The sequence below is a fragment of the Salmo salar genome, chromosome ssa25, assembly GCF_905237065.1.
Source record: "Salmo salar chromosome ssa25, Ssal_v3.1, whole genome shotgun sequence".
NCBI classification, from domain to species: Eukaryota; Metazoa; Chordata; class Actinopteri; order Salmoniformes; family Salmonidae; genus Salmo; species Salmo salar.
Window position 1 is genome coordinate 45,381,173 of NC_059466.1, and position 25,076 is coordinate 45,406,248.

Here is a 25,076-nt window from a genome sequence, read left to right on the forward strand (position 1 = left end):
TGCTTATCAGCCATGCGTGTTTATTTGCGTAGCTAGCGTGTGAAAACCCCCTGGCCCACTAGGACTCACCAGCTAGCTGTCCACCAGTCAGGGGCACCACGCTGTACGGTGACCTTTAACACACACACACACACACACGTCAGTTTAGACAGGAAGTGGTGCAGCACTCAAATACTGTACGTCCCCCCCTCCTTCTAATTAGACGTGCTGTCAATGTCCTCTCCTCTTCCTCCCACTGTCTTACTCAGCGTCTGAAGTGTGAGGACACGTTGGTGGATGTGTGTGTGTGTGAGAGAGAGTGAGCAGTATCTGGCTCACTGTTTCACCCTGACCTGGGATCTGATAGTGTTTTTTACTAACCCTGGGCAATAGGGCACAATCTGGGATATGTCCTTCTGTTCAATGATATAACCATTAACCCTTGAAGAACATAACTTATTATGCTTTACCGATGTGTAATGTTCTGCTATAAATGTGAACGCGACACCACCTACCTCTCGGTGTTGTGTGGCATGGTGGGGTCGATGGACACCATGGCTCCTGTGGAGTCCAGCAGAGACAAGGTGGTGTTCCTGTCCAAAACAGACAAAGCAGGGACACTCTCTCTGAGGATGTGTCACACTAAAGTTCAATGAAGAGGGTGATTGGTGTTTGGCACATTCCAAATATCAATCAAAGAAACCAAGCGAGAGATAGTCAAGACTATTGGGACCTATGACCTTGTATCTTTTCATTATGGTTGTGTCCTCATCTAATAGAAGTGATTGTCAAAACAACATTAGAAACTGGGTGGTTTGAGCCCTGAATGCTGATTGGCTGACAGCCGTGGTATAGCATTTTTACTGCTCTAATTATGTTGGTAACCAGGTAACCAGTTATTAATAGCAATAAGGCACCTTGGGGGTTTGTGGTATACGGCCAATATACCACGGCTTAGGGCTGTGTCCAGGTACTCCGCGTTGCATCGTGCATAAGAACAGCCTTTAGCCATGGTATATTGGCCATATACCACAAAACCCCAATGTTCCTTATTGCTTAAGTAGAAAACCAGTCAAGTGTACAATGACAATTAAAGGATCCAGACAAATACTTAAGACTAAAGAGAGGAAAAGAGAGGTGAGCAAAGCATTACCTTGGGATACCCAGAGCGGTGTAAAATAACTCTTTGATATCGTACGGACTGCAGAATCTGCTGAAGACCACCTACGGGAACAGTAGCCAAGACATGCAACATTGGATTATCACTAACTACACTGCTCAAAAAAATAAAGGGAACACTTAAACAACACAATGTAACTCCAAGTCAATCACACTTCTGTGAAATCAAACTGTCCACTTAGGAAGCAACACTGATTGCACAACAGCATGTGAAATGTATTGTCAAATGGAATAGACAACAGGTGGAAATTATAGGCAATTAGCAAGACACCCCCAATAAAGGAGTGGTTCTGCAGGTGGGGACCACAGACCACTTCTCAGTTCCTATGCTTCCTGGCTGATGTTTTGGTCACTTTTGAATGCTGGCGGTGCTTTCACTCTAGTGGTAGCATGAGACGGAGTCTACAACCCACACAAGTGGCTCAGGTAGTGCAGCTCATCCAGGATGGCACATCAATGCGAGCTGTGGCAAGAAGGTTTGCTGTGTCTGTCAGCGTAGTGTCCAGAGCATGGAGGCGCTACCAGGAGACAGGCCAGTACATCAGGAGACGTGGAGGAGGCCGTAGGAGGGCAACAACCCAGCAGCAGGACCGCTACCTCCGCCTTTGTGCAAGGAGGAGCACTGCCAGAGCCCTGCAAAATGACCTCCAGCAGGCCATAAATGTGCATGTGTCTGCTCAAACGGTCAGAAACAGACTCCATGAGGGCCCGACGTCCACAGGTGGGGGTTGTGCTTACAGCCCAACACCGTACAGGATGTTTGGCATTTGCCAGAGAACACCAAGATTGGTAAATTCGCCACTGGCGCCCTGTGCTCTTCACAGATGAAAGCAGGTTCACACTGAGCACATGTGATAGACGTGACAGTCGGGAGACGCCGTGGAGAACGTTCTGCTGCCTGCAACATCCTCCAGCATGACCGGTTTGGCGGTGGGTCAGTCATGGTGTGGGGTGGCATTTCTTTGGGGGGCTGCACAGCCCTCCATGTGCTCGCCAGAGGTCGCCTGACTGCCATTAGGTACCGAGATGAGATCCTCAGACCCCTTGTGAGACCATATGCTGGTGCGGTTGGCCCTGGGTTCCTCCTAATGCAAGACAATGCTAGACCTCATGTGGCTGGAGTGTGTCAGCAGTTCCTGCAAGAGGAAGGCATTGATGCTATGGACTGGCCCGCCCGTTCCCCAGACCAGAATCCAATTGAGCACATCTGGGACATCATGTCTCGCTCCATCCACCAACCTCAGGAGACCATCCGCCACCTCATCAGGAGCATGTCCAGGCATTGTAGGGAGGTCATGCAGGCACATGGAGGCCACACACACTACTGAGCCTCATTTTGACTTGTTTTAAGGACATTACATCGAAGTTGGATCAGCCTGTAGTGTGGTTTTCCACTTTAATTTTGAGTGTGACTCCAAATCCAGACCTCCATCGGTTGATAAAATGGATTTCCATTGATTATTTTTGTGTGATTTTGTTGTCAGCACATTCAACTATGTAAAGAAAAAAGTATTTAATAAGATTATTTCATTCATTCAGATCTAGGATGTGTTGTTTAAGTGTTCCCTTTATTTTTTTGAGCAGTGTATATAATGATGCAAAATGTAAACAGAGTCCGCACTTAGTACATCATGAGGCAAAACGTTCATGTTCATATAACAACCATCATGTGTGTGGATATAAGGGAGAAAGCATTTCTAGAATATATTGAAAATGCTGTCACATACAGTATTATGTAAATATATGTTGGAGATGCTGTTACTAGATGTGGAATACTTTCCTAATGATCAGGGTGGTACAGCAAACCAGTGTATTTAGTCAGCTTGTTCTACAAACAGTCCTCAGAGTACGGTGAGAGAAAAATCGGTAACCCCTGTATATAACCTCATTGTTATTTTATTGTGTTACTTTTTATTACATTTTTTAAACTTTAGTTGATTTTGTAAATATTTTCTTAACTCTATTTCCTTAAAACCACATTGTTGGTTAAGGGCTTGTAAGCATTTCACGGTAAGGGTAGACCTGTTGAATTCGGCGCATGTGACAAATACAATTTGATTTGAAAAGGTCTCCCATTCTGGGCTTTTCTTTTAATGACAAATATGCAGATTTCCCCCTATCCCACCCTCACCCTTCTTTTATTGTCTTCCAAACAAGGTTGAGTGCCGTCATCAACAGTAACAAGTCAGTCAGTCATTTGTAGTGTCAACCCCAACCCCCACTAACCAGCTTCACCAAGACAGATGACTTTGACCCAGCATTTTTTTTATGCGTTGCTTGTTTATATCAACTGTAAAGACATTGTCAACTTTGTATTTTTTTGTCAAATTTGTTCTGCAGTTATTGGAGGTCGCGGATAAACCATGTGATTATGTTTAGCGGAGACCTTGTGTGTATAAAGTGATGTGGGAGGGCAAGAAAAAAAAAAAAAAAAGCATACAACGACGCACTTAGCTGTTCTATGAGTCAGGCATTAGATCAAGAGCGTTCAAGTGCAAGAGTTAAAGGGCAATTCCGCCACTTTAAAATCTCATAATTGTTATCCTCTTACATCTAGACGTTCCGCTAGCGGAACGCCTGCTCCAATATCCAATGATAGGCGTGGCGCGAATTACAAATTCCTCAAAAATACAAAAACGTCAATTTTTCAAACATATGACTATTTTACACCATTTTAAAGACAAGACTCTCCTTTATCGAACCACACTGTCCGATTTCAAAAAGGCTTTACAGCGAAAGCAAAACATTAGATTATGTCAGCAGAGTACCCAGACAGAAATAATCAGACACCCATTTTTCAAGCTAGCATATAATGTCACAAAAAACAAAACCACAGCTAAATGTAGCACCTACCTTTGATGATCTTCATCAGATGACAACCCTAGGACATTATGTTATACAATACATGCATGTTTTGTTCAATCAAGTTGATATTTATATCAAAAAACAGCTTTTTACATTAGCATGTGACGTTCAGAACTAGCATTCCCACCGAACACTTCCGGTGAATTTACTAAATTACTCACGATAAACGTTCACAAAAAACATAACAATTATTTTAAGAATTATAGATACAGAACTCCTTTGTGCAATCGAGGTGTCCGATTTTAAAATAGCTTTTCGGTGAAAGCACATTTTGCAATATTCTGAGTACATAGCCCGGCATCACAGGGCTAGCTATTTAGACACCCAGCAAGTTTAGCCTTCACCAAACTCCAAACTCCAAACTCCCATTTACTATTAGAAAAGTTTGATTACCTTTGGTGTTCTTCGTCAGAATGCACTCCCAGGATTGCTACTTCAATAACAAATGTTGGTTTGGTTCAAAATAATCCATTGTCATATCCAAATAGCGGCGTTTTGTTCGTGCGTTCAAGACACTATCCAAGGGTGACGAAGGATAGTGAATATTTAGAAATTATTTGTCACGAAATGCGCCGTGACAAATAATTTCTAAATATTCCATTCCATTACCGTACTTCGAAGCATGTCAACCGCTGTTTAAAATCAATTTTTATGCCATTTTTCTCGTAAAAAAGCGATAATATTCGACCGGGAGTGGTGTTTTTCGTTCAAAGATAAAACATGGAGTCAACTCGTGCACGAGCCTGAGTCTCACAGTACTGTGACCAGCCACTATCCAAACGCACTAATGTTTTTCAGCCAGAGCCTGCAAAGCCACGATTCAGCTTTTTGCCGCCTTCTGAGAGCCCATGGGAGCCGTAGGAAGTGTCACGTAACAGCAGAGATCCCCTATATTGGATAGAGATAATCAAGAAGGGCAAGAAATTGTCAGACAGGGCACTTCCTGCATGGAATCTTCTCAGGTTTTGGCCTGCCAAATGAGTTCTGTTATACTCAGACACCATTCAAACAGTTTTTAGAAACTTTGGAGTGTTTTCTATCCAAAGCTAATAATTATATGCATATTCTAGTTTCTGGGCAGGAGTAATAATCAGGTTAAATCGGGTACGTTTTTTATCCGGCCGTGAAAATACTGCCCCCTAGCCATAACAGGTTATCTCCAGAACGAAACCAGTGTCTACATATGTGAAAACAGTGCATTTCTATGATACGAGGTCATAAAGATAAGGTCCTAAAAAAAAATGCTTCTCTGACATCACAGGGTAGGATAAAAAAAAAAATAATAATAATAAAAAAAATAAGATTTTCAAAACTTAGTCATGAATATAACTATTGTTCTCTGAAGAAGAGAATGAGGTAAAACATACTATGGGGAGTCAACGACCAATCATATTCACCTGAAGAAACAAAATCACTCCCAACTAGCCAATGGATGCCGAGCCCACCCTCGGAAGCCTTACCTTCCTGGCTATAATACCAGGGCTTGCATTCATTTCCTCAATTCAGTACCGCTCTTCATCGAGCACAAACCCCCTGACGGCACAGGGCCAAAATATGCTATACCCAGTGGGGATTTTAGCGTGTAAATCTTGGTGGGGCAAACTTTTTTTAGATGCATGCCAGCAAAGCCACTACACAACAAAACACTAAACGATACATGAATTGCACTATAACGGTGACAAACGGTGCCCACATATACAGCAGTCCCAACAGCAGTCCCAACAGCAGCCCCAACAGCAGTCCCAACACCTTACCACAGCTACACCTGGCTATCAGCGGAGCCTTGTCTAGCAGCGAAACAGTTCATTCAGCCCAATTTACTGCCTTTTAAAAAATCATAGCTGATATGGCTGACTTGGCGAAGGTCGAGAGCAGTGCATCTTCTGAAACACGACCCAGCCAAGCTGCACTGCTTCTTGACACAACGCCCGCTTAACCCGGAAGCCAGCCGCACCAATGTGTCAGAGGAAACACTGTACACCTGGTGACCTGGTCAGCGTGCACTGCGCCCGGCCCACCACAGGAGTCGCTAGAGCGCAATGGGACAAGGACATCCCTGCCGACCAAACCCTCCCTAACCCGGGCGACGCTGGGCCAATCGTGCGCCGCCTCATGGGTCTCCCGGTCGCGGCTGACTGACAGAGCCTGAACTCGAACCCTGGATCTCTAGTGGCACAGCTAGCACTGCGAGGCAGCGTCTTAGACCCCTGCGCCACTCGGGAGGCCCCCCACAATCCGCATTTCTTTAGTAAAAAAGACAGGTGCTGCTGAAATAGTACGCAGCATCATCTGGATATGCGTGCAGCAAAAGTTAAACATTCATTTTCTGCTACCATTTCTGTCAAGCCGTTTACGCGTACAGTTTGACGCATACGTTCGATTAATCCAACGTATGGACCACACCAAACACACACCAAACACACTGCTGCAAGGCAAACGTATCGTTTCATTGGAAATTAATGTAATTCTGGTGTGCCAAAATGCAATGACGCTGTACGTGTGTTCGAAAGCGTTAAACGGCACATTAGTAATACATTTTTACAGTTAAATGTATTTACTATAAAAACCCATTAAAAAAATTAGGGGGGCTGCCTGGGGCCTCTAAATCACCAAGTCCGCCCCTGCCCAGAGAGATGTGTAGAAGGCCTATAGTAACAGTAGTAGTGACACCATCTGAGTGGATGCTACTCAGTATGTATAATATACAGTGACACACACAACAGCCCTTTGGAAAAGAAGTCCATATAATAAAGGGAGTAAACATTGTCTTTGTCACCTGTCATGCATGTAGGAGATCTAACTCTATTCATCACGTCTGTTTACATACATGGGTGAGTATGTGTGCGTGACGATGTGGAGGTGCATATCTAATTGTCTGCCACTGCTGCCAGCTTCTTTTCTCGATGACGGATGGCACTAGCCTGATACCAGAGAGTAGGCTAAAGAGCTGATAGAGCAGAAGGTGGTATGGTAAGCATGGGAGCTCTGTGTTGTATGAGGAAGCAGATCTGTGGATAGTGCTGACAAACCTGGACGTTTATGGACCCTCCATGTCATCCAATAATAACCAGTTCCTCTATCATACCTCAACTCTGTTCTTGTTGAAATTATATATCTCTATCTACACACACACACACACACGAGAGAGAACTTAACATTAATTGTGGTATTTAGAGTACTAGAGAACATTGAACAGAACAAGGCTATGGCAATAACTACATTTTGACAAAAATCCCGCATCATTTTATACACAGAAGATCTCCGCTAAACACAGAATCACGTTTATCCTCTTTCTGTGAACCACAGATAAATTCAGTACAAAGTTGACTACAAATACACAGTTGCAAATGAAATAAACAAGTGACAAAAAGATGCTTCAAATAAAAACCCAGATGACTGCATTAAAATATAAATACAGTAGGCTATAGGCCTATTTCAATCATATTGAAATACATACCATGTTCAATCAATTGACTTCTATGTTGCTACTTGTAGGCTATTGTGAGTCATTTGTCTCAATATACAGTTGAAGTCGGAAGTTTACATACAGCTTAGCCAAATACATTTAAAGTCAGTTTCACAATTCCTGACAATTAATCCTAGCAAAAATTCCCTGTCTTAGGTCAGTTAGGATCACTTTATTTTAAGAATGTAAAATGTCAGAATAATAGTAGAGAGAATGATTTATTTCAGCTTTTATTTCTTTCATCACATTCCCAGTGGGTCAGAAGTTTACATACACTCAATTAGTATTTGGTAGCATTGCCTTAAAATTGTTTAACTTGGGTCAAATGTGTCGGGTAGCCTTCCACAAGCTTCCTACAATAAGCTGGGTGAGTCAGGTTTGTAGGCCTCCTTGCTCACACACGCTTTTTCAGTTCTGCCCACACATTTTCTATGGGATTGAGGTTAGGGCTTTGTGATGGCCACTCCAATACCTTGACTGTTGTCCTTAAACCATTTTGCCACAACTTTGGAATTATGCTTGGGGTCATTGTCCATTTGGAAGACCCATTTGTGACCAAGCTTTAACTTCCTGACTGATGTCTTGGAATGTTCCTTCAATATAGCCACATAATTTTCCTTCTCATGGTGCCATCTATTTTGTGAAGTGCACCAGTCCCTCCTGCAGCAAAGCACCCCCACAACATGATGCTGCCACCCCCGTGCTTCACGGTTGGGATGGTGTTCTTCGGCTTGCAAGCCTCCCCTTTTCCTCCAAACATAATGATGGTCATTATGGCCAAACAGTTCTATTTTTGTTTCATCAGACCAGAGGACATTTCTTCAAAAATTACGATCTTTATCCCCATGTGCAGTTGCAAACTGTAGTCTGGCTTTTTTATGGTGGTTCTGGAGCAGTGGCTTCTTCCTTGCTGAGCGGCCTTTCAGGTTATGTCGCTAAAGGACTCGTTTTACTGTGGATATAGAAGTTGTGGAGTGGTTGAAAAACAAGTTAATGACTCCAACCTAAGTGTTTGTAAACTTGCGACTTCAACTGTACTTCATGACGTATAGCCTAACTGTCATACCCTGATCTTTCACCGGTCTTGTGATTGTCTCCACCCCCTCTAGGTGTCGCTTATTATCCCTGGTGTGTGTGTGTGTGTGTATATACATATCCCTGTGTTTCCCGTCTCTGTGTGCCAGTTCGTCTTGTATGCGTTTCATGTCAACCAGCGTTTTCCCTGTACTCCTGCTTCTATTCTCTTTTGCTAGTCCTCCCGGTTTTAACCCTTGCCAGTTTTCTGGACTCTGTACCCGCCTGCCTGACCATTCTGCCTGCCCTGACCTCGAGCATGCCTGCCACTCTGTACTGGTACAAACCAACAAAAAAAAACACAAAAAAAAAATGCATGAAATGAAATGTATGTATTCACTACTGTAAGTCACTCTGGATAAGAGCGTCTGCTAAATGACTAAAATGTAAATGTAAAATGTTTTGACCTTTTGCCTGTCCACGACCATTCTCTTGCCTACCCCTTTTGGATTATTAATAAATATCAAGACTCCAACCATCTGCCTCCCATGTCTGGGTCTCACCTTGTGCCTTTATTCTAACGTAATCAATGATGTGCCAAATCTTGACTTAGTGCATTGTTATATGGTAGGCATTAGAATAAGCCGGCTCAATATTTGCAGCCATAAGTTATATCTTTCCAGGAGCTGATCCGTCGTCAGTATTGTGGAATAATTAGAATGTTTAAGGTAAGATTTGAATGGATAAAGCTGATCTGAGAGCAGATCTCTCCCTCTCTCTGCATTGTGTTTTGGGAAATGTATGTTACATCTTCAATGTAGGAAAGATGCATTGTTAAAAAACACTCGCAAGCCTAAGTTCCATCACCATGGGAAACCAGGCCTGGGAAAGAATCCTAGGATCTAGTCATAAAATGCAAACTGAATGGGAAGAGAAACGAGGAAGAGAATTGAAAAAGCGAGACAGTAAGAAGCTGGTGGATAGACTAGTGAGGCTGATTACCGCTGGTGGCTTGACTACCGAGAGAGAGAGGGAGAGATAAAGGTGAGCGAGACAGAGAGAGAGAGAGACAGAGACAGAGTGAGATTATTTAACCAGGTAGGCCAGTTGAGAACAAGTTCTCATTTACAACTGCAACCTGGCCAAGATAAAGCAAAGCAGTGTGACAAAAAACAACCGAGTTACACAAACGTACAATCAATAGAAAAAATAAAAAATAAATAGAAAAATCTATGTACAGTGTGTGCAAATGTAGAAGAGAATGGAGGTAGGCAATAAATAGGCCCTAGAGGAGAAATAATTACAATTTAGCATTAATACTGGAGTGATAGATGTGCAGATGATGATGTGCAAGTAGAGATACTGGGGTGCAAAAGAGTAAGAGGGTAAGTAATAATATGGGGATGAGGTAGTTTACAGATGGGCTATGACAGCTGATGTTTAAAGTTAGAGAGGGAGATAAGACTCCAGCTTCAGTGATGTTTGCAATTCGTTCCAGTCATTGGCAGTGGAAAACTGGAAGGAAAGGCGGCCAAAGGAAGTGTTGGCTTTGGGGATGACCAGTGAAATATACCTATCTGGAGCGCGTGCTATGAGTGGGTGTTGTTATCGTGACCAGTGAGCTGGGATAAGGCGGGGCTTTACCTACCAAAGACTTATAGATGACCTGGAGCCAGTGGGTCTGGCGACGAATATGTAGTGAGGGCCAGCCAACGAAAGCATACAGGTCGCAGTGGTGGGTAGTGTATGGGGCTTTGGTGACAAAAACAGATGGCACTGTGATTGACTGCATCCAGTTTGCTGAGTAGAGTGTTGGGGGCCATTTTGTAAATTACGTCGCCAAAGTCGAGAATCGGTAGGATGGTCAGTTTTACTACGGCATGTTTGGCAGCATGAGTGAAGGATGCTTTGTTGCGGAATAGGAAGCCGATTCTAGATTTAATTTAGGATTGGAGATGCTTAATGTGAGTCTGGAAGGAGAGAGTTTACAGTCTAACCAGACACCTAGGTATTTGTCCACATATTCTGAGTCAGAACCATCCAGAGTAGTGATGCTAGTCGGGCGGGAGGGTGCGGGCAGCAATCGGTTGAAGAGCATGCATTTAGTTTTACTAGTATTTAAAAGCAGTTGGAGGCCACAGAAGGAGTGTTGTATGGCGTTGAAGCTCGTTTGGAGGTTTGTTAGCATAGTGTCCAAAGAAGGGCCAGATGTATACACGATGGTGTCGTCTGCGTAGAGCTGGATCAGAGAATCACCAGCAGCAAGAGCGACATCATTGATATATACAGAGAAAAGAGTCGGCCCGAGAATTAAACCCTGTGGCACCCCATAGAGACTGCCAGAGGTCGGAACAACAGGTCCTCCGATTTGACACACTGAACTCTATCTGAGAAGTAGTTGGTGAACCAGGCGAGGCAGTCATTTGAGAAACCAAGGCTGTTGAGTCTGCCGATAAGAATGCGGTGATTGACAGAGTAAAAAAAAAAAGCCTTGGCCAGGTCGTGGCTCAGCGTGGCTGAGGTGAACCCGTGACCGGCTTGGAAACCAGATTGCATAGTGGAGAAGGTACGGTGCTGTACCTCTTTCAGAACATCAGCTGTCTGGATTAGGTTGAAGGAGAAGCGGGGGGGGGCTGAGATGTTGGCCGGGGTAGGAGTAGCCAGGTGGAAAGCATGGCCAGCCGTAGAAAATTGCTTATTGAAATGATCAATTATCGTAGAGTTATCAGTGGAGACAGTGTTTCCTATCCTCAGTGCATTGGGCAGCTGGGAGGAGGTGCTCTTATTCTCCATGGACTATACAGTGTCCCAAAACATTTTGGAATTAGTGCTACAGGAGGCAAATTTCTGTTTGAAAAAGCTAGCCTTAGGAAAGGAGAGGGAGACAAAGGAGAGAGAGAGAGACAAAGGAAAGGAAAGGAAAGAGACAAGGGAAAGGAATTAGACAAAGGAAAGAGAGAGTGTGTGTGAGAGATTGATACCAGCAACAGTGTGAGAAAATGAAGTGTCACAGACAAGAGAAAGAGAGAGGGAGAGAAAATGACATTAGGAGAGAGAATGACAGCGGGAGAGAGAAAGAGACAAGGTGACATTTTTTCCCAAGCAACAACTAACCAATGACAAACGAACAAACAGATCAACATCAGAAATAAAGAACAGCTCCAACACAGAAATAAATGGCTCTCTCTCTATGAGCTCACAGATGTGGATTCACAGACTACTAGCCTATACACCACAGCATATCCTATAACAACTGGCCAAACAAGCTCACAGAGAAACACCAAACAGAGAGAACTATAGAAAAAGTGACACGAACTGCAATAAATGCAAAGAGCCATCGGAGCATCATAAAAGGTCTTTATATGGCTGCTTTATGGTCCTGGTCTTCAGTCTCCTCCACTCCACTGGGTGTAGGCCTAAGTGTAAACGGACCTCTGGACAGGATCTAGACCCACTATACCGGCTGTGTTTGTGAAGGGTAGTTCAAATGGAGTACAACAGATATAGACTGGGTGAGATTAGGGAGTTTGTGGTCACATGATCAAAATTGTCTTTGGGCCAAATTCTAATATTAGATGCATGCATGTCACCTGAGGTGTCATATAGCAAGAATTCCAAGTGATTTACTCAAAGGTTTCAGATGTATCTCAAGTTAAGATTTGCTGAGGTTTTGATCGAGTAAGAAACCTGAACAATTGATCCCTAGAATCCAGCATGGCGGGTATAATACAGAGATGTAAACTACATACGCGTTTTAAAACGACAGAATATGGTCTTAAAGTATGGTAGTGGCAGTCTACATAGACAGTTCCAGAACGTTTCCAGAACTGTTCCAATACTTTTACAGAATTGTACAATGGTCCAGCAAAGTAGACACAGTAAAAAGCTGGTCCTCATGTTAATCCTCAAAGGAGTTATTCTTCAACCTGTACTCCCTCCCTCTAAGCAACTGCAAAAACTATTAGCTCTGAGACTGTTATTTTGCCCACTTAAATTATTGATAGGCTATCATGCTTTTACCAAAATGTTACAAGTATTTTGTCATTCCACGCAGGTTCATAAAAATAGTGCAATGTTTCAAAACTTGATTTGCTGAAGAAGCAAAATGTTGCACACACAGAAAGAGAGAGAGAGAGGCTTTGAGGGGACTCCTATGGTAGGTACACCAATAGCTCATCTCTTGGCAGTAGTACTGTAGACTACTTTATCACTGACCTCAACCCAGAGTCTCTCAGAGCATTCAGTCAGCCAACTGACACCCCTATCAGACCACAGCAAAAATCACAGTCTACTTGAACAGAGCAATAGTCAATCATGAGGCATCAAAGCCAAAGGAACTGAGTAACATTAAGAAATGCTACAGATGGAAGGAATGCAGTTTGGAAACCTACCAAAAACAATTAGGCAACAACAAATTCAATCCCTTTTAGACAACTTCGTTGGGTAAAACGTTCTACTGTAATAGTGAAGGTGTAAACTTCGCAGTAGAAAATCTTAACAGTATATTTGACCTCTCAGCTTCCCTATCAAATAGAAAACCGAAGAAAATGAACAACAATGACAAATGGTTTGATGACGAATGCAAAAATCTAAGAAAGAAAGAGAAACCTGTCCAAACAAAAACATAGAGACCCGGAAAACCTGAGTCTACGCCTTCACTATGGTGAATCACAAAAACAATACTGAAATACACTACGGAAAAAGGAACAGCACGTCAGAAATCAGCTCAATGTAATTGAAGAATCCATAGACTCTAACCACTTCTGGGAAAATTGGAAAACACTAAACAAACAACACGAAGAATTATCTATCCAAAATGGAGATGTATGGGTAAACCACTTCTCTAATCTTTTTGGCTCTATAACAAAGAACAAAGAACAATAGCAAAAACATATACAGGATCAAATACAAATCTTAGAATCAACTATTAAAGACTACCAGAACCCACTGGATTCTAGAATTACCTTGAATGAGCTACAGGACAAAATAAAACCCTCCAACCCAAAAAGGCCTGTAGTGTTGATGGTATTCTCATTGAAATGATCAAATATACAGACAACAAATTCCAATTGGCTATACTAAAACTCTTTAACATCATCCTTAGCTCTGGCATCTTCCCCAATATTTGGAACCAAGGACTGATCACCCCAATCCACAAAAGTGGAGACAAATTTGACACTAATAACTACCGTGGGATATGCGTCAACAGCAACCTTGGAAAAATCCTCTGCATTATCATTAACAGCAGACTCATACATTTCCTCAGTGAAAACAATGTACTGAGCAAATACCAAGTTGTCTTTTTACCAAATTACCGTACAACAGACCACGTATTCACCCTGCACACCCTAATTGACAAACAAACAAAAACAAAGGCAAAGTTCTCTCATGCTTTGTTGATTTCAAAAAAGCCTTAGACTCAATTTGGCATGAGGGTCTGCTACACAAATTGATGGAAAGTGGTGTTGGGGGTAAAACATACACAAAACAACAAGTGTGCGGTTAAAATGGGCAAAAAAAAACATTTATTCCCACAGGGCCGTGGGGTGAGACAGGGATGCAGCTTAAGCCCCATCCTCTTCAACATATATATCAACAAATTGGCGCGGGCACTAGAAAAGTCTGCAGCACCCGGCCTCACCCTACTAGAATCTGAAGTCAAATGTCTACTGTTTGCTGATGATCTGGTGCTTCTGTCACCAACCAAGGAGGGCCTACAGCAGCATCTAGATATTCTGCCAGACCTGGGCCCTGACAGTAAATCTCAGTAAGACCAAAATAATGGTGTTCCAAAAAAGGTCCAGTCGCCAGGACCCCAAATACAAATTCCATTTAGACACCGTTGCCCTAGAGCACACAAAAAACTATACATACCTCGGCTTAAACATCAGCACTACAGGTAACTTCCACAAAGCTGTGAACAATCTGAGAGACAAGGCAAGAAGGGCCTTCCATGCCATCAAAAGGAACATAAAATTCAACATACCAATTAGGATCTGGCTAAAAATACTTGAATCAGTTATAGAACCCATTGCCCTTTATGGTTGTGAGGTCTGGGGTCCGCTCACCAACCAAGAATTCACAAAATGGGACAAACACCAAATTGAGACTCTGCATGCAGAATTCTGCAAAAATATCCCCGTGTACAACGTAGAACACCAAATAATGCATGCAGGGCAGAATTAGGCCGATACCCGCTAATTATCAAAATCCAGAAAAGAGCCGTTAAATTCTACAACCACCTAAAATTAAGCGATTCTCAAACCTTCCATAACAAAGCCATCACCTACAGAGAGATGAACCTGGAGAAGAGTCCCCTAAGCAAGCTGGTCCTGGGGCTCTGTTCACAAACAAAACACACCCCACAGAGCCCCAGGACAGCAGCACAATTAAACCCAACCAAATCATGAGAAAACAAAAAGATCATTATTTCCAATGTGTCTAGTAATTAACATAAAAACAGAGCAAACTAGAATGCTATGACCCTAAACAGAGAGTACACAGTGGCAGAATACCTGACCACTGTGACTGACCCAAACTTAAGGAAAGCTTTGACTATGTACAGACTCAGTGAGCATAGCCTTGCTATTGAGAAAGGCCGCCGTAGGCAGACCTGGCTCTCAAGAGAAGACAGGCTATGTGCACACTGCCCACAAAATGAGGTGGAAACTGAGCTGCACTTCCTAACCTCCTGCCCAATGTATGACCATATCAGAGACACATTTTTCCCTCAGATTACACAGATCCACAAAGAATTCAAAAACAAACCCAATTTTGATAAACTCCCATATCTACTGGGTGAAATACCACAGTGTGAAATCACAGCAGCAACATTTGTGACCTGTTGCCACAAGAACAGGGCAACCAGTGAAGAACAAACACCACTGTAAATACAACCCATATTTATGCTTATTTATTTTCCCTTTTGTACTTTAACCATTTGCACATCGTTACAACACTGTATATATACATAATATGACATTTGTAATGTCTTTATTCTTTTGAAACTTCTGTATGTGTAATGTTTACTGTTACTTTTTATTTCACTTTTGTATATTCTCTCTCCCTCTCTCTCACTTGCTTTGGCAATGTTAACACGTTTCCCATGCCAATAAAGCCCCTTCAATTGAGAAAATGAGAGAGAGAGAAAGAGAGAGTAATGTTTACAGGACATGTTTTATTTGTTTATTATCCATTTCACTTGCCTTGACAATGTACACATATGTTTCCCATGCCAATAAAGCCCTTAAATTGAAATTGAGAGAGAGAGTGTAAGGGCGTTTTCACACAGTTTTGAGCGATAGGCAAATGGTGATTCGTCCTCATGCAGTGCAACACATCTCCTTTGCATAGAGTTGGTCAGGCTGTTGATTGTGGCCTGTGGAATGTTGTCCCACTCTTCTTCAATGGCTGTGCAAAGTAGCTGGATATTGGCGGGAACTGGAACACGCTGTCGTGCACGTCGATCCAGAGCATCCCAAACATGCTCAATGGGTGACATGTCTGATGAGTATGCAGGCCATGGAAGAACTGGGACATTTACAGCTTCCAGGAATTGTGTACAGATCCTTGCAACATGGGGCCGTGCATTATCATGCTGAAACATGAGATGATGGCGGTGGATGAATGGCACGACAATGGGCCTCAGGATCTCGTCACGGCATCTCTGTGCATTCAAATTGTCATCGACAAAATGCAATAGTGTTCATTGTCCTTAGCATATGCCTTCCCATACCATAACCCCACTGCCACCATGGGGCTCTCTGTTCACAAAGTTGACATCAGCAAACCGCTTGCCCACACAACGCCATACAGGCTGTGTGCCATCTTTACTGTACAGTAAAAACAGATTCATCTGTGATGAGCACACTTCTCCAGCATGCCAGTTGCCATCGAAGGTGAGCATTTGCCCACTGAAGTCAGTTACAACGCTAAACTGCAGTCAGGTCAAGACCCTGGTGAGGACGACAAGCACGCATATGATCTTCCCTGAGACAGTTTGTGAAGAAATATTTCCGTTGTGCAAACCCACCATTTCATCAGCTGTCCGGTGGCTGGTCTCAGACGATGCCGCAGGTGAAGAAGCCAGATGTGGAGGTCCTGGGCTGGCGTGGTTACACGTGGTTTACGGTTGTGAGCCGGCTCAACATACTGCCAAATTCTCTAAAATGACGTTGATGGCTTATGGTAGAGAAATCAACATTCAATTCTCCGGCAATAGCTCTGGTGGACATTCTTCCAGTCAGTATGCCAATTGCATGCTCCCTCAAGACATCTGTGGCATTGTATTGTGTGAAAAACTGCACATTTTAGAGTGGCCTTTTATTGTCCCCAGCACAAGGTGCACCTGTGTAATGATCATGCTGTTTAATCAGCTTCTTGATATGCCACACCTGTCAGGTGGATGGTTTATCTTGGTAAAGGAGAAATGCTCACTAAAAGGAATATAAACAAATTTGTGCACAATATTTTAGAGAAATAACCTTTTTGTGCATATGGAAGACGTCTGTGGTATTTTATTTCAGAACATGGGACCAACACTTTACATGCTGCGTTTATATTTTTGTTCAGTATAAAATTCCAAAACAAAACCGCATGTCATTTGTTTATTGGACAAATATGCTCACGTTAAATCCATGTATGATTATCATTAAGTATCACTTGTGTGTCCCAATCTATTACTTCGCTTTGGTCGTTCAACAACACGATATACTCAGCGTCATGATTTGAAATCTCTAAAACATAATGCGAGTTGCAGCGCATACATGAGCGCATCCGATGCAGATTAGGGGGAGCGCTATATTAGGGATGGGCTACTGAATATAGATTATTCACATCGCATTTAGAGCGGCTATTGCTCTGTTTCCTCCCGCATGTTGTCGGGAGACCAAATCGAAAGTATGAATGAAGTGATGCTTCATGATAATCATACATTGATTTAACGTGAGCATAGGCCTATTTTCCACTAAACAAATTACTTGCATGGGCACGTGGTTTTGTTTGTCAAATGTCAAACGAACAAAAATTGCAAATGTGAAACCAACCAGACCTAATGACAAAAATACAATGTAACACAGTCAAACTCGGACTACGAGAACTCGCCATAAGAAGCTAGAGATGACAGTAAATGTGTCCAATGTACAGGATTTTCTGAAAATTCAGTTTTTCGATATACATGTAATGCATCAACATGTGAGAATACTTTCATTGAATTGTTATTATTAATATTATGATAATTGAGGATATCCTATAAAAAGCAAAACTATCATTGAACCTTTCTTCCTAATTTCTCTCATGCAATATTGGACCGCTTGCATGGAAGGGTGTAGTAGGCTGACACAATATAAACTGTTGATTGACAGTTTACCTTCTGAATTCTGCCATCGACGTCCAGGTAGATTACTCGGTACACCGACGAAGCTGATCCCATCTCTCTCTTTCCTCCCCGCTAGCCTCTCTCGCCGTTTCCTAGGTCGAGGATTCGGAATGCGGGCTACAGGCTACCGCTCGGTGCCGTGCGGTCGGTGATCGAGTTGGAAACCCCCCAGAGAGCCGTCCGTGCGTCTCTGAACGGGAAAATTAAATAAGCGTTTCAGCATCATCTCTCTATCTCTCATCTGACAAACTCCCTTTCTTCTCCCCCTCAGCCTCCCTCAATAATTGCACATACACCGGAGAGCCAGGGATTATAGTTTCCCACTGAGCAATAACTGCTTGAATCAAAGTTGTTTCCATGTCATTTAAACCAAAAATACCATGTGATGACGTTAAAATCAATGTGGAAAACTGATTGGATTAGCAAAGTCATCAATTTAAGGGAATTTTTTTCTCTCACTTTTCTTTCTCTCACTTTTAACCTAAATCCAATGACAGGGTGAAATGTTTGATTGATTTCACGTGGAATCAACCACATGTAGGCCTAAATCAAAACTAGACGTGCGTGTTTTCTCTCTCATCGCCATAGTTACTGGGTCTCCTGAAGGAAGCAGGCGCGGCTGGTAGAGGTTTGCCTGCAGGTCGCCCACACAACCTGTCTGCCCACTACGTTCATTCAACTTTTAATTAAAAACACAGGCTAAATTATACCCTGAGTATGGGTATTAAAATCGTCTATTTATATAAACTGTATTTTTTGTTGTTGTCAAGGAATAAAAAAAAAAAAAGAGGATATGAGCTAACGAGAGATAAGCAAAGCCAAGAGCAAGAACCGTGAAAAGGGACGTTTCAAATGTAATTTCTTGCGTGGGCGCCCGCCTGTGAGCTTCACTTGATAACATATCCCGTTTTGCAGACTCGAGTCAACTCAGTTGTTTTGTGATGCATGTCAGATGAGTCATCGACGATCAAAACAATATACTAATTATACCTTCAATAAACACTAATTGAATTTAGCCATATAATCCTGAATAATTACCTTCTGCTTTATTTAGGCACAACATGAGCAGCTAACCACCAGTTATAATGACTGATTTGTTAAGGACTGTTAATGTTTATTGAGAGAGAGAGAGAGAGAGAGAGAGAGAGAGACTTCAGTGGAGGCCTAGTTGTCAAAAGTGTACCGTTTTTTTGTTTTTACATCTGCCACCTCCAGCTGAGACAGCTAGAGACTTCGGACCACTCTTCACCCTGACTGGAACACATTTAGCCTGGTTGACAAAACAACTCGATAATATGCTTCGAAACCAAGATTGAGATATTTTGCTTTGGGTATAGAGGCTTCCAGAGAATTCTGTAACGCAGACATGCCATCTTTTTTTTATTTATATACCAAGAGGTCATTACAAATCTACAATTGTCACCAAGACCATGTAGCTATAGTAATCAAGTAAGGCTCCCACATACGTAACTGAACAAAGCAACTGCCCGACAAACAACAAAAGGCACACAGTATTTCAAGTACTACCACTGAAGCACTTAGATGAACGTTTTATCTTCCACCAAGATGTGCTCTATCCCCACATAAATAAAATGGACATGTTGTTGGATGGGGTCTATTCCATTTCAATTCAGTTTAATACAGGAAGTGAATTGGAATTGACCACAGCCTCTGCATGTGCCATCATGAAAGTTAAGAATATAGATAATTTTTTAAAGATGATTATCACCTACATTTCTTCACTCATTTGGCATTTTGTGCTTTTACACTCTACTGGACTTGAGTTAGCAGTCAGTCAAAAGGAACACATTCAAAATGTTCACATTCTAGAGGCAGAATAAATGAACTCACTTTATGTGAGCATTTAAGGTCTGGGATGATGGCATTTGATATTTTCTACATCTACAAACAATAACATCACTATCGTTTTCAACATTGCACTGCCTAAAGAAAGCTTATTGAGAAATTATTGATCCTCCTCATCAGTTAGAGTTGGTATGTAGAATTTCATACAAACACAAATGTTACATTCATAGGATTGAAGTCACCAAACATAATAAACATCATTTGATGATCATATAAAAATACAACATAGCAGTACCTGCATATACTTCATTTACAGAGAAAATACACCACAAAACAGAATAATATGATGCCAATTAAAAAAAAAATATAATCATAATTTCATAAATTATTATGCATTTCCACACAATCTTTGGTTCCATAAGGCAGACCCGACAGTAAAATATATATATATTTTTTTAAGGCCCAGTGTGCTGTAGAACAAGTAAAACAAAAGTTCTAGTGGTACGTGCTCAGAGGAACTTTGGATGGCTTGGTTGGTTGCTTATTATCTTCTGTTACCAAATCTTCAAATCGGCTTTCATTCAGTTCTAAGGAGGTGCTGCTTCACACTAGCTCAGTTCAGTTACTGGACGGAGGTACAGGTTAGTGGTATAAGATGCAGCGTGTGTGTCTGTGCTGAGGGACAGTCTGTTCACTCCTCTGTCTGGAGTTAGTGCAAAGTGCTTAGTGCTCCTTCATCCTACAAGAAAGAAACAGAAAAACAGACTTTGTTCAGTGACTATGATTTATTTATTTGCATGAGGTAAAAAAAAAGAAAAAGAGATGTTCATTAAGGCATTTCTCACTTTCAAATGTTTAGAGAACAAAAGCAAAAAAGTATCCTCATATAAGAAACAAAAAGATTTACAGAAATAAAAAATGAAAACATGATGAACCAGGTAAAAAAATAAAGAGAAAGGAGGTTCAAGTTAAATGAATAATAATAATAATAATAATTGACAGATAACCTTCTGCCTAAGTAATAAGGCACGAGGGGGTGTGGTATATGGCCAATATACCACTGTTAAGGGCTGTCCTTATGCACGACGCAACGCGGAGTACCTGGATACAGCCCTTAGCCGTGGTATATTGGCCGTATACCACAAACCCAGAGGTGCCTTATTGCTATTATAAACTGGTTACCAACATTTTTAGAGCAGTAAAAATAAATGATTTGTCATACCAGTGGTATATGGTCTGATATAACACAGCTGTCAGCCAATCAGCTTTAAAGCTCAAACCACCCAGTTTATAAATGGGATTTATACAAAGGGTGGGTCTAATCCTGGAGGATGACTGTCTCATCAACCCAGCCAGGCAACAAATAAACTTAATCTCCACTATAAAAAGCATCTAGACATTACCTCCCATTTCTTTTAGACTAGCAATTGGTTTACAATACTAGAGATTTGTATAAACCTTGCTTTCTGTCTCTGACATTTGCAACATTGTTTCAATATTGAAAAGCGATCTCCAGCTGTCCCATAGTAATGAACGTGTCGGGGTGGGGAGTCGGGACAAGACAGACAGGCAGGCAGCTTTTCTCAGCCAGTCAAAATCACGAACAGCATAATTTTTATGGATATATGGCAGAAGGTTATTGGGATGAGTCATTGTATGGAATGTCTAGTAGATATTCGTTAATTTTGTATTTGAAGGCGTTGAAGGTGTTGCAGTGCATGAGGTGGTTCCAATAACTTATATATATATATATATATATACTAGATGACTAACAGCGGGTGCTGTTTTGAAGCCACCGTTCCTCCATCTTGGTACTCCCCCACTATTGTAAAAACATCTATTACATACACCTTAATGCACACTTTGAAATTATATTATGTGAGCTTAACATATGTATAAAAATAGAAAATATATTTTAAGAAAAAAAATATTTCTTAAAGTATAATTTAGAGATTACTAGTGTTACTGTCCCCACTACAGCAAAAACAATACTTAAATCCATGTAATTTTGTCCTTGAAACATTTAACTGAAATACTGTACAATTCCATGCATTCACATGGAGGACCGCTCTTACTGTGGAGCACCAATATGGCTGACTGGTGGCTTCAAATGGCCAATACTAAGCACCAGCAATCCAGGGTTTATATATATCATTGGGTGGTCCGGGAGACTGCAGAAAAACGGATGTGATGGAAGATTGACCTAATCTTGTACGGAAAAAATGGATGTGGAGATCGCTGGCAGTTCTAGTAGAATAATGATGAACCTGAATATTGAATAGTGTTTGGAAAGAAACAGGGAGTAGATTCATTTTGAATTGGAAAACAAAAACTGACACACTTGAAGTTGCTAGCTACTGTTAACTAGTGACAGTGATGCACAAGCCAGGCCTATTTGAAAGATTGCCATCTACTGTCAACATTTACCCGCCAGATTCAAAAGCTCACAAACCCCATTAGGAAAAAAAGGTTGAAAACCCGATTTGATTTTAGTAGGGGTAGAAAAAAAAAACTACAATTAAACATTTTTTTTTAGTTTAGTTTGTTTCACAGTCAAATATAATAGTTTCAGTTTTTCAAAAGCTTTTAATTATTTTATTTCAGTTTACTAAATTGTTTCTCCAATTTTAGTTTACTATAATAACCTTGAAGCTTCCAATCACTGTACTAACGCTAATTAGCATTGACTCGCGAAACCACCTCTAACTTCCGTCATAATACACACAGGCATAAAAATGGTAGCCATGAGTTCATCTGACTGACTTATCTGTATTTCTGTGACATACAGTGGGGGTTCCAAAATTATTGACTCCCTTGATAAAGATGAGCAAAAACGACTGTATAAAATAAACAATTAAAATATTGAGCTATACTGTATGCTCAAAACATTTTGATAATTATATTATAGTAATACAGCGGGAAGAAAAAGTATGTGAACCCTTTAGAATTACCTGGATTTCTGCATAAATTGGTCATATAATTTCATCTGATCTTCATCTAAGTCACAAAAATAGACAAACACAGTCTGCTTAAACTAAGAACACACAAACAATTATAATTGTTCATGTCTTTATTGAACACACCGTGTAAACATTCACAGTGCAGGGTGGAAAAAGTATGTGAACACTTGGATTTAATAACAGGTTGACCCTCCTTTGGCAGCAATAACCTCAACCAAACGTTTTCTGTAGTTGCGGATCAGACCTGCACAACGGTGAGGAGAAATTTTGGTCCATTCCTCTTTACAAAACTGTTTCAGTTCAGCAATATTCTTGGGATGTCTGGTGTGAACCACTCTCTTGAGGTCATGCCACAGCATCTCAAATCGGGTTGAGGTCAGGACTGACTGGGCCACTCCAGAAGGTGTATTTTCTTCAGTTGAAGCCATTCTGTTGTTGATTTACTTCTGTGTTTTGGGTTGTTGTCCTGTTGCATCACCTAACTTCTGTTGAGCTTCAATTGGCTGACAGATAGCCTTACATTCTTCTGCAAAATGTCTTGATAAACTTGGGAATTCATTTTTCTGTCGATGATAGCAAGCTGTCCAGGCCCTGAGGCAGCAAAGCAGCCCCAAACCATGATGCTCCCTTCACCATACTTTACAGTTGGGATGAGGTTTTGATGTTGGTGTGCTGCACCTTTTTTTCCTCCACACATAGAGTTGTGTGTTCCTTCCAAACAACAACACAACTTTAGTTTCATCTGTCCACAGAATATTTTGCCAGTAGTGCTGTAAAACATCCAGGTGCTTTTTTGCGAACTTCAGACGTACAGCAATGTTTTTTTTTGGACAGCAGTGGTGTCTTCCATGGTGTTCTCCCATAAACAACATTCTTGTTTAGTGTTTTACGTATTGTAGACTCGTCAACAGAGATGTTAGCATGTTCCAGAGATTTATGTAAGTCTTTAACTGACACATACTTCTTAACCTCATTGAGCATTCTGCGCTGTTGCAGTCATCTTTGCAGGACGGCCCCTCCTATGGAGAGTAGCAACAGTGCTGAACTTTCTCCATTTATAGACAATTTGTCTTACCATGGACTGATGAACATCAAGGCTTTTAGAGATACTTTTGTAACCCTTTCCAGCTTTATGCAAGTCAACAAATCTTAAATCGTAGGTCTTCTGAGATCTCTTTTGTTTGAGGCATGGTTCACATCAGGCAATGCTTCTTGTGAATAGCAAACTCAAATTTTGTGAATGTTTTTTTTATAGGGCAGGGCAGCTCTAACCAACATCATCTCATTGATTGGACTCCAGGTTAGCTGACTCCAATTTGCTTTTGGAGAAGTCATTAGCCTAGGGGTTCACATACTTTTCCCAACCTACACCATGAATGTTTAAATTATGTATTCAATATAGACAAGAAAAATACAATCATTTGTGTGTTATTAGTTTAAGCACACTGTGTTTGTCTATTGTTGTGACTTAGTCAAATTTTAAGTATCATTTATGCAGAAATCCAGGTAATTCCAAAGGGTTTACATACTTGCCACTGTACAATTGCTCAAAGAAAGAGATTTTGTTTAACAAGTAATACATTTGTTTTCTCTCAAAAAGTTACACGTCATAATTGACACCTCTAAAGAGTCTTATAAATAAAGTAGTCAAAAGTGTAGTATTTGGTCCGGTATTCCTAGGGCGCAATGACTACATCAAGCTTGTGACTACAAACTTGTTGGATGCATTTGCAATTAGTTTTAGTTGTGTTTCAGATTATTTTGTGCCAAATAGAAATGAATGGTAAATAATGTATTGTGTCATTTTGGAGTTACTTTTATCATAAATAAGAATATAATATGTTTCTTAACATTTCTACTATAATGTGGATGCTACCATGATTACAGATAATCCTTAATGAATGGTGATTAATGATTGAGAAAGTAACAGAGGGTCAAAGATCATACCAAGACATGGTAACCTCTCACTTTGACCAATAACAGGGGAGGTTAGCATGTATGATCGTAGAACATAGATCATCAACATAGAACATGATCAGTGGCCTCAATCATGATTATCAAGCCTGGATACCACCCTAGTACAATAAGTAGAATATACACCAAACAGAGAGAAGTCACTTACTCTACTGTGGTGCTGCCAGAACGAAGTTTAACCACGTTAGCAGAAGTCAGCTCCTTAGTCACCAGCCGCAGCAACAGCTACAGAGAAAGCACATCCACACACACATTAAAACCTCATTCCACGAGATCCGCACACATTAAAACCTCATTCTACGAGATCCGCACACATTAAAACCTCATTCTACGAGATCCGCACACATTAAAACCTCATTCCACGAGATCCGCACACATTAAAACCTCATTCCACGAGATCCACACACATTAAAACCTCATTCCACGAGATCCACACACATTAAAACCTCATTCCACG

General features: G+C 41.3%; 2 protein-coding genes across 2 annotated transcripts in view; both read right to left on the reverse strand.

The window, feature by feature from the left end:
- On the reverse strand, positions 1-18,112 carry LOC123730540 (high affinity cGMP-specific 3',5'-cyclic phosphodiesterase 9A-like). The gene is made up of 4 exons (XM_045707733.1): positions 17,871-18,112; positions 1,133-1,203; positions 495-572; positions 1-113 (listed from the first exon to the last, which is right to left on the reverse strand). Exons 1-4 carry the CDS (start codon positions 17,931-17,933, stop codon positions 59-61), a joined length of 267 nt encoding a protein of 88 aa, XP_045563689.1. The 5' UTR covers positions 17,934-18,112; the 3' UTR covers positions 1-58.
- A 1,134-nt stretch (positions 18,113-19,246) lies between these two features.
- The window catches only part of LOC106586853 (glucose-6-phosphate exchanger SLC37A1), a 37,920-nt gene continuing 32,090 nt past the window's right edge, over positions 19,247-25,076 (reverse strand). Inside the window, exons 19-20 of the mRNA XM_014174572.2 lie at positions 24,768-24,844; positions 19,247-20,424 (exon numbers count right to left, since the gene is read on the reverse strand). Coding sequence (XP_014030047.2) covers positions 20,409-20,424; positions 24,768-24,844 — 93 coding nt within the window. The 3' untranslated portion in view covers positions 19,247-20,408. The remainder of the gene's footprint in view (positions 20,425-24,767; positions 24,845-25,076) is intronic.

Bases quoted from the DNA above. Each gene is read 5' to 3' on its own strand.
- LOC123730540 (XM_045707733.1), bottom strand. From the start codon at position 17,933: ATGGGATCAGCTTCGTCGGTGTACCGAGTAATCTACCTGGACGTCGAT. The intron at 1,204-17,870 runs GTAAACTGTCAA...CTGTTCCCGTAG, and splicing joins TCGATGGCAGAATTCAGAAG to GTGGTCTTCAGCAGATTCTG. The intron at 573-1,132 runs GTAATGCTTTGC...TGTTTTGGACAG, and splicing joins ACCGCTCTGGGTATCCCAAG to GAACACCACCTTGTCTCTGC.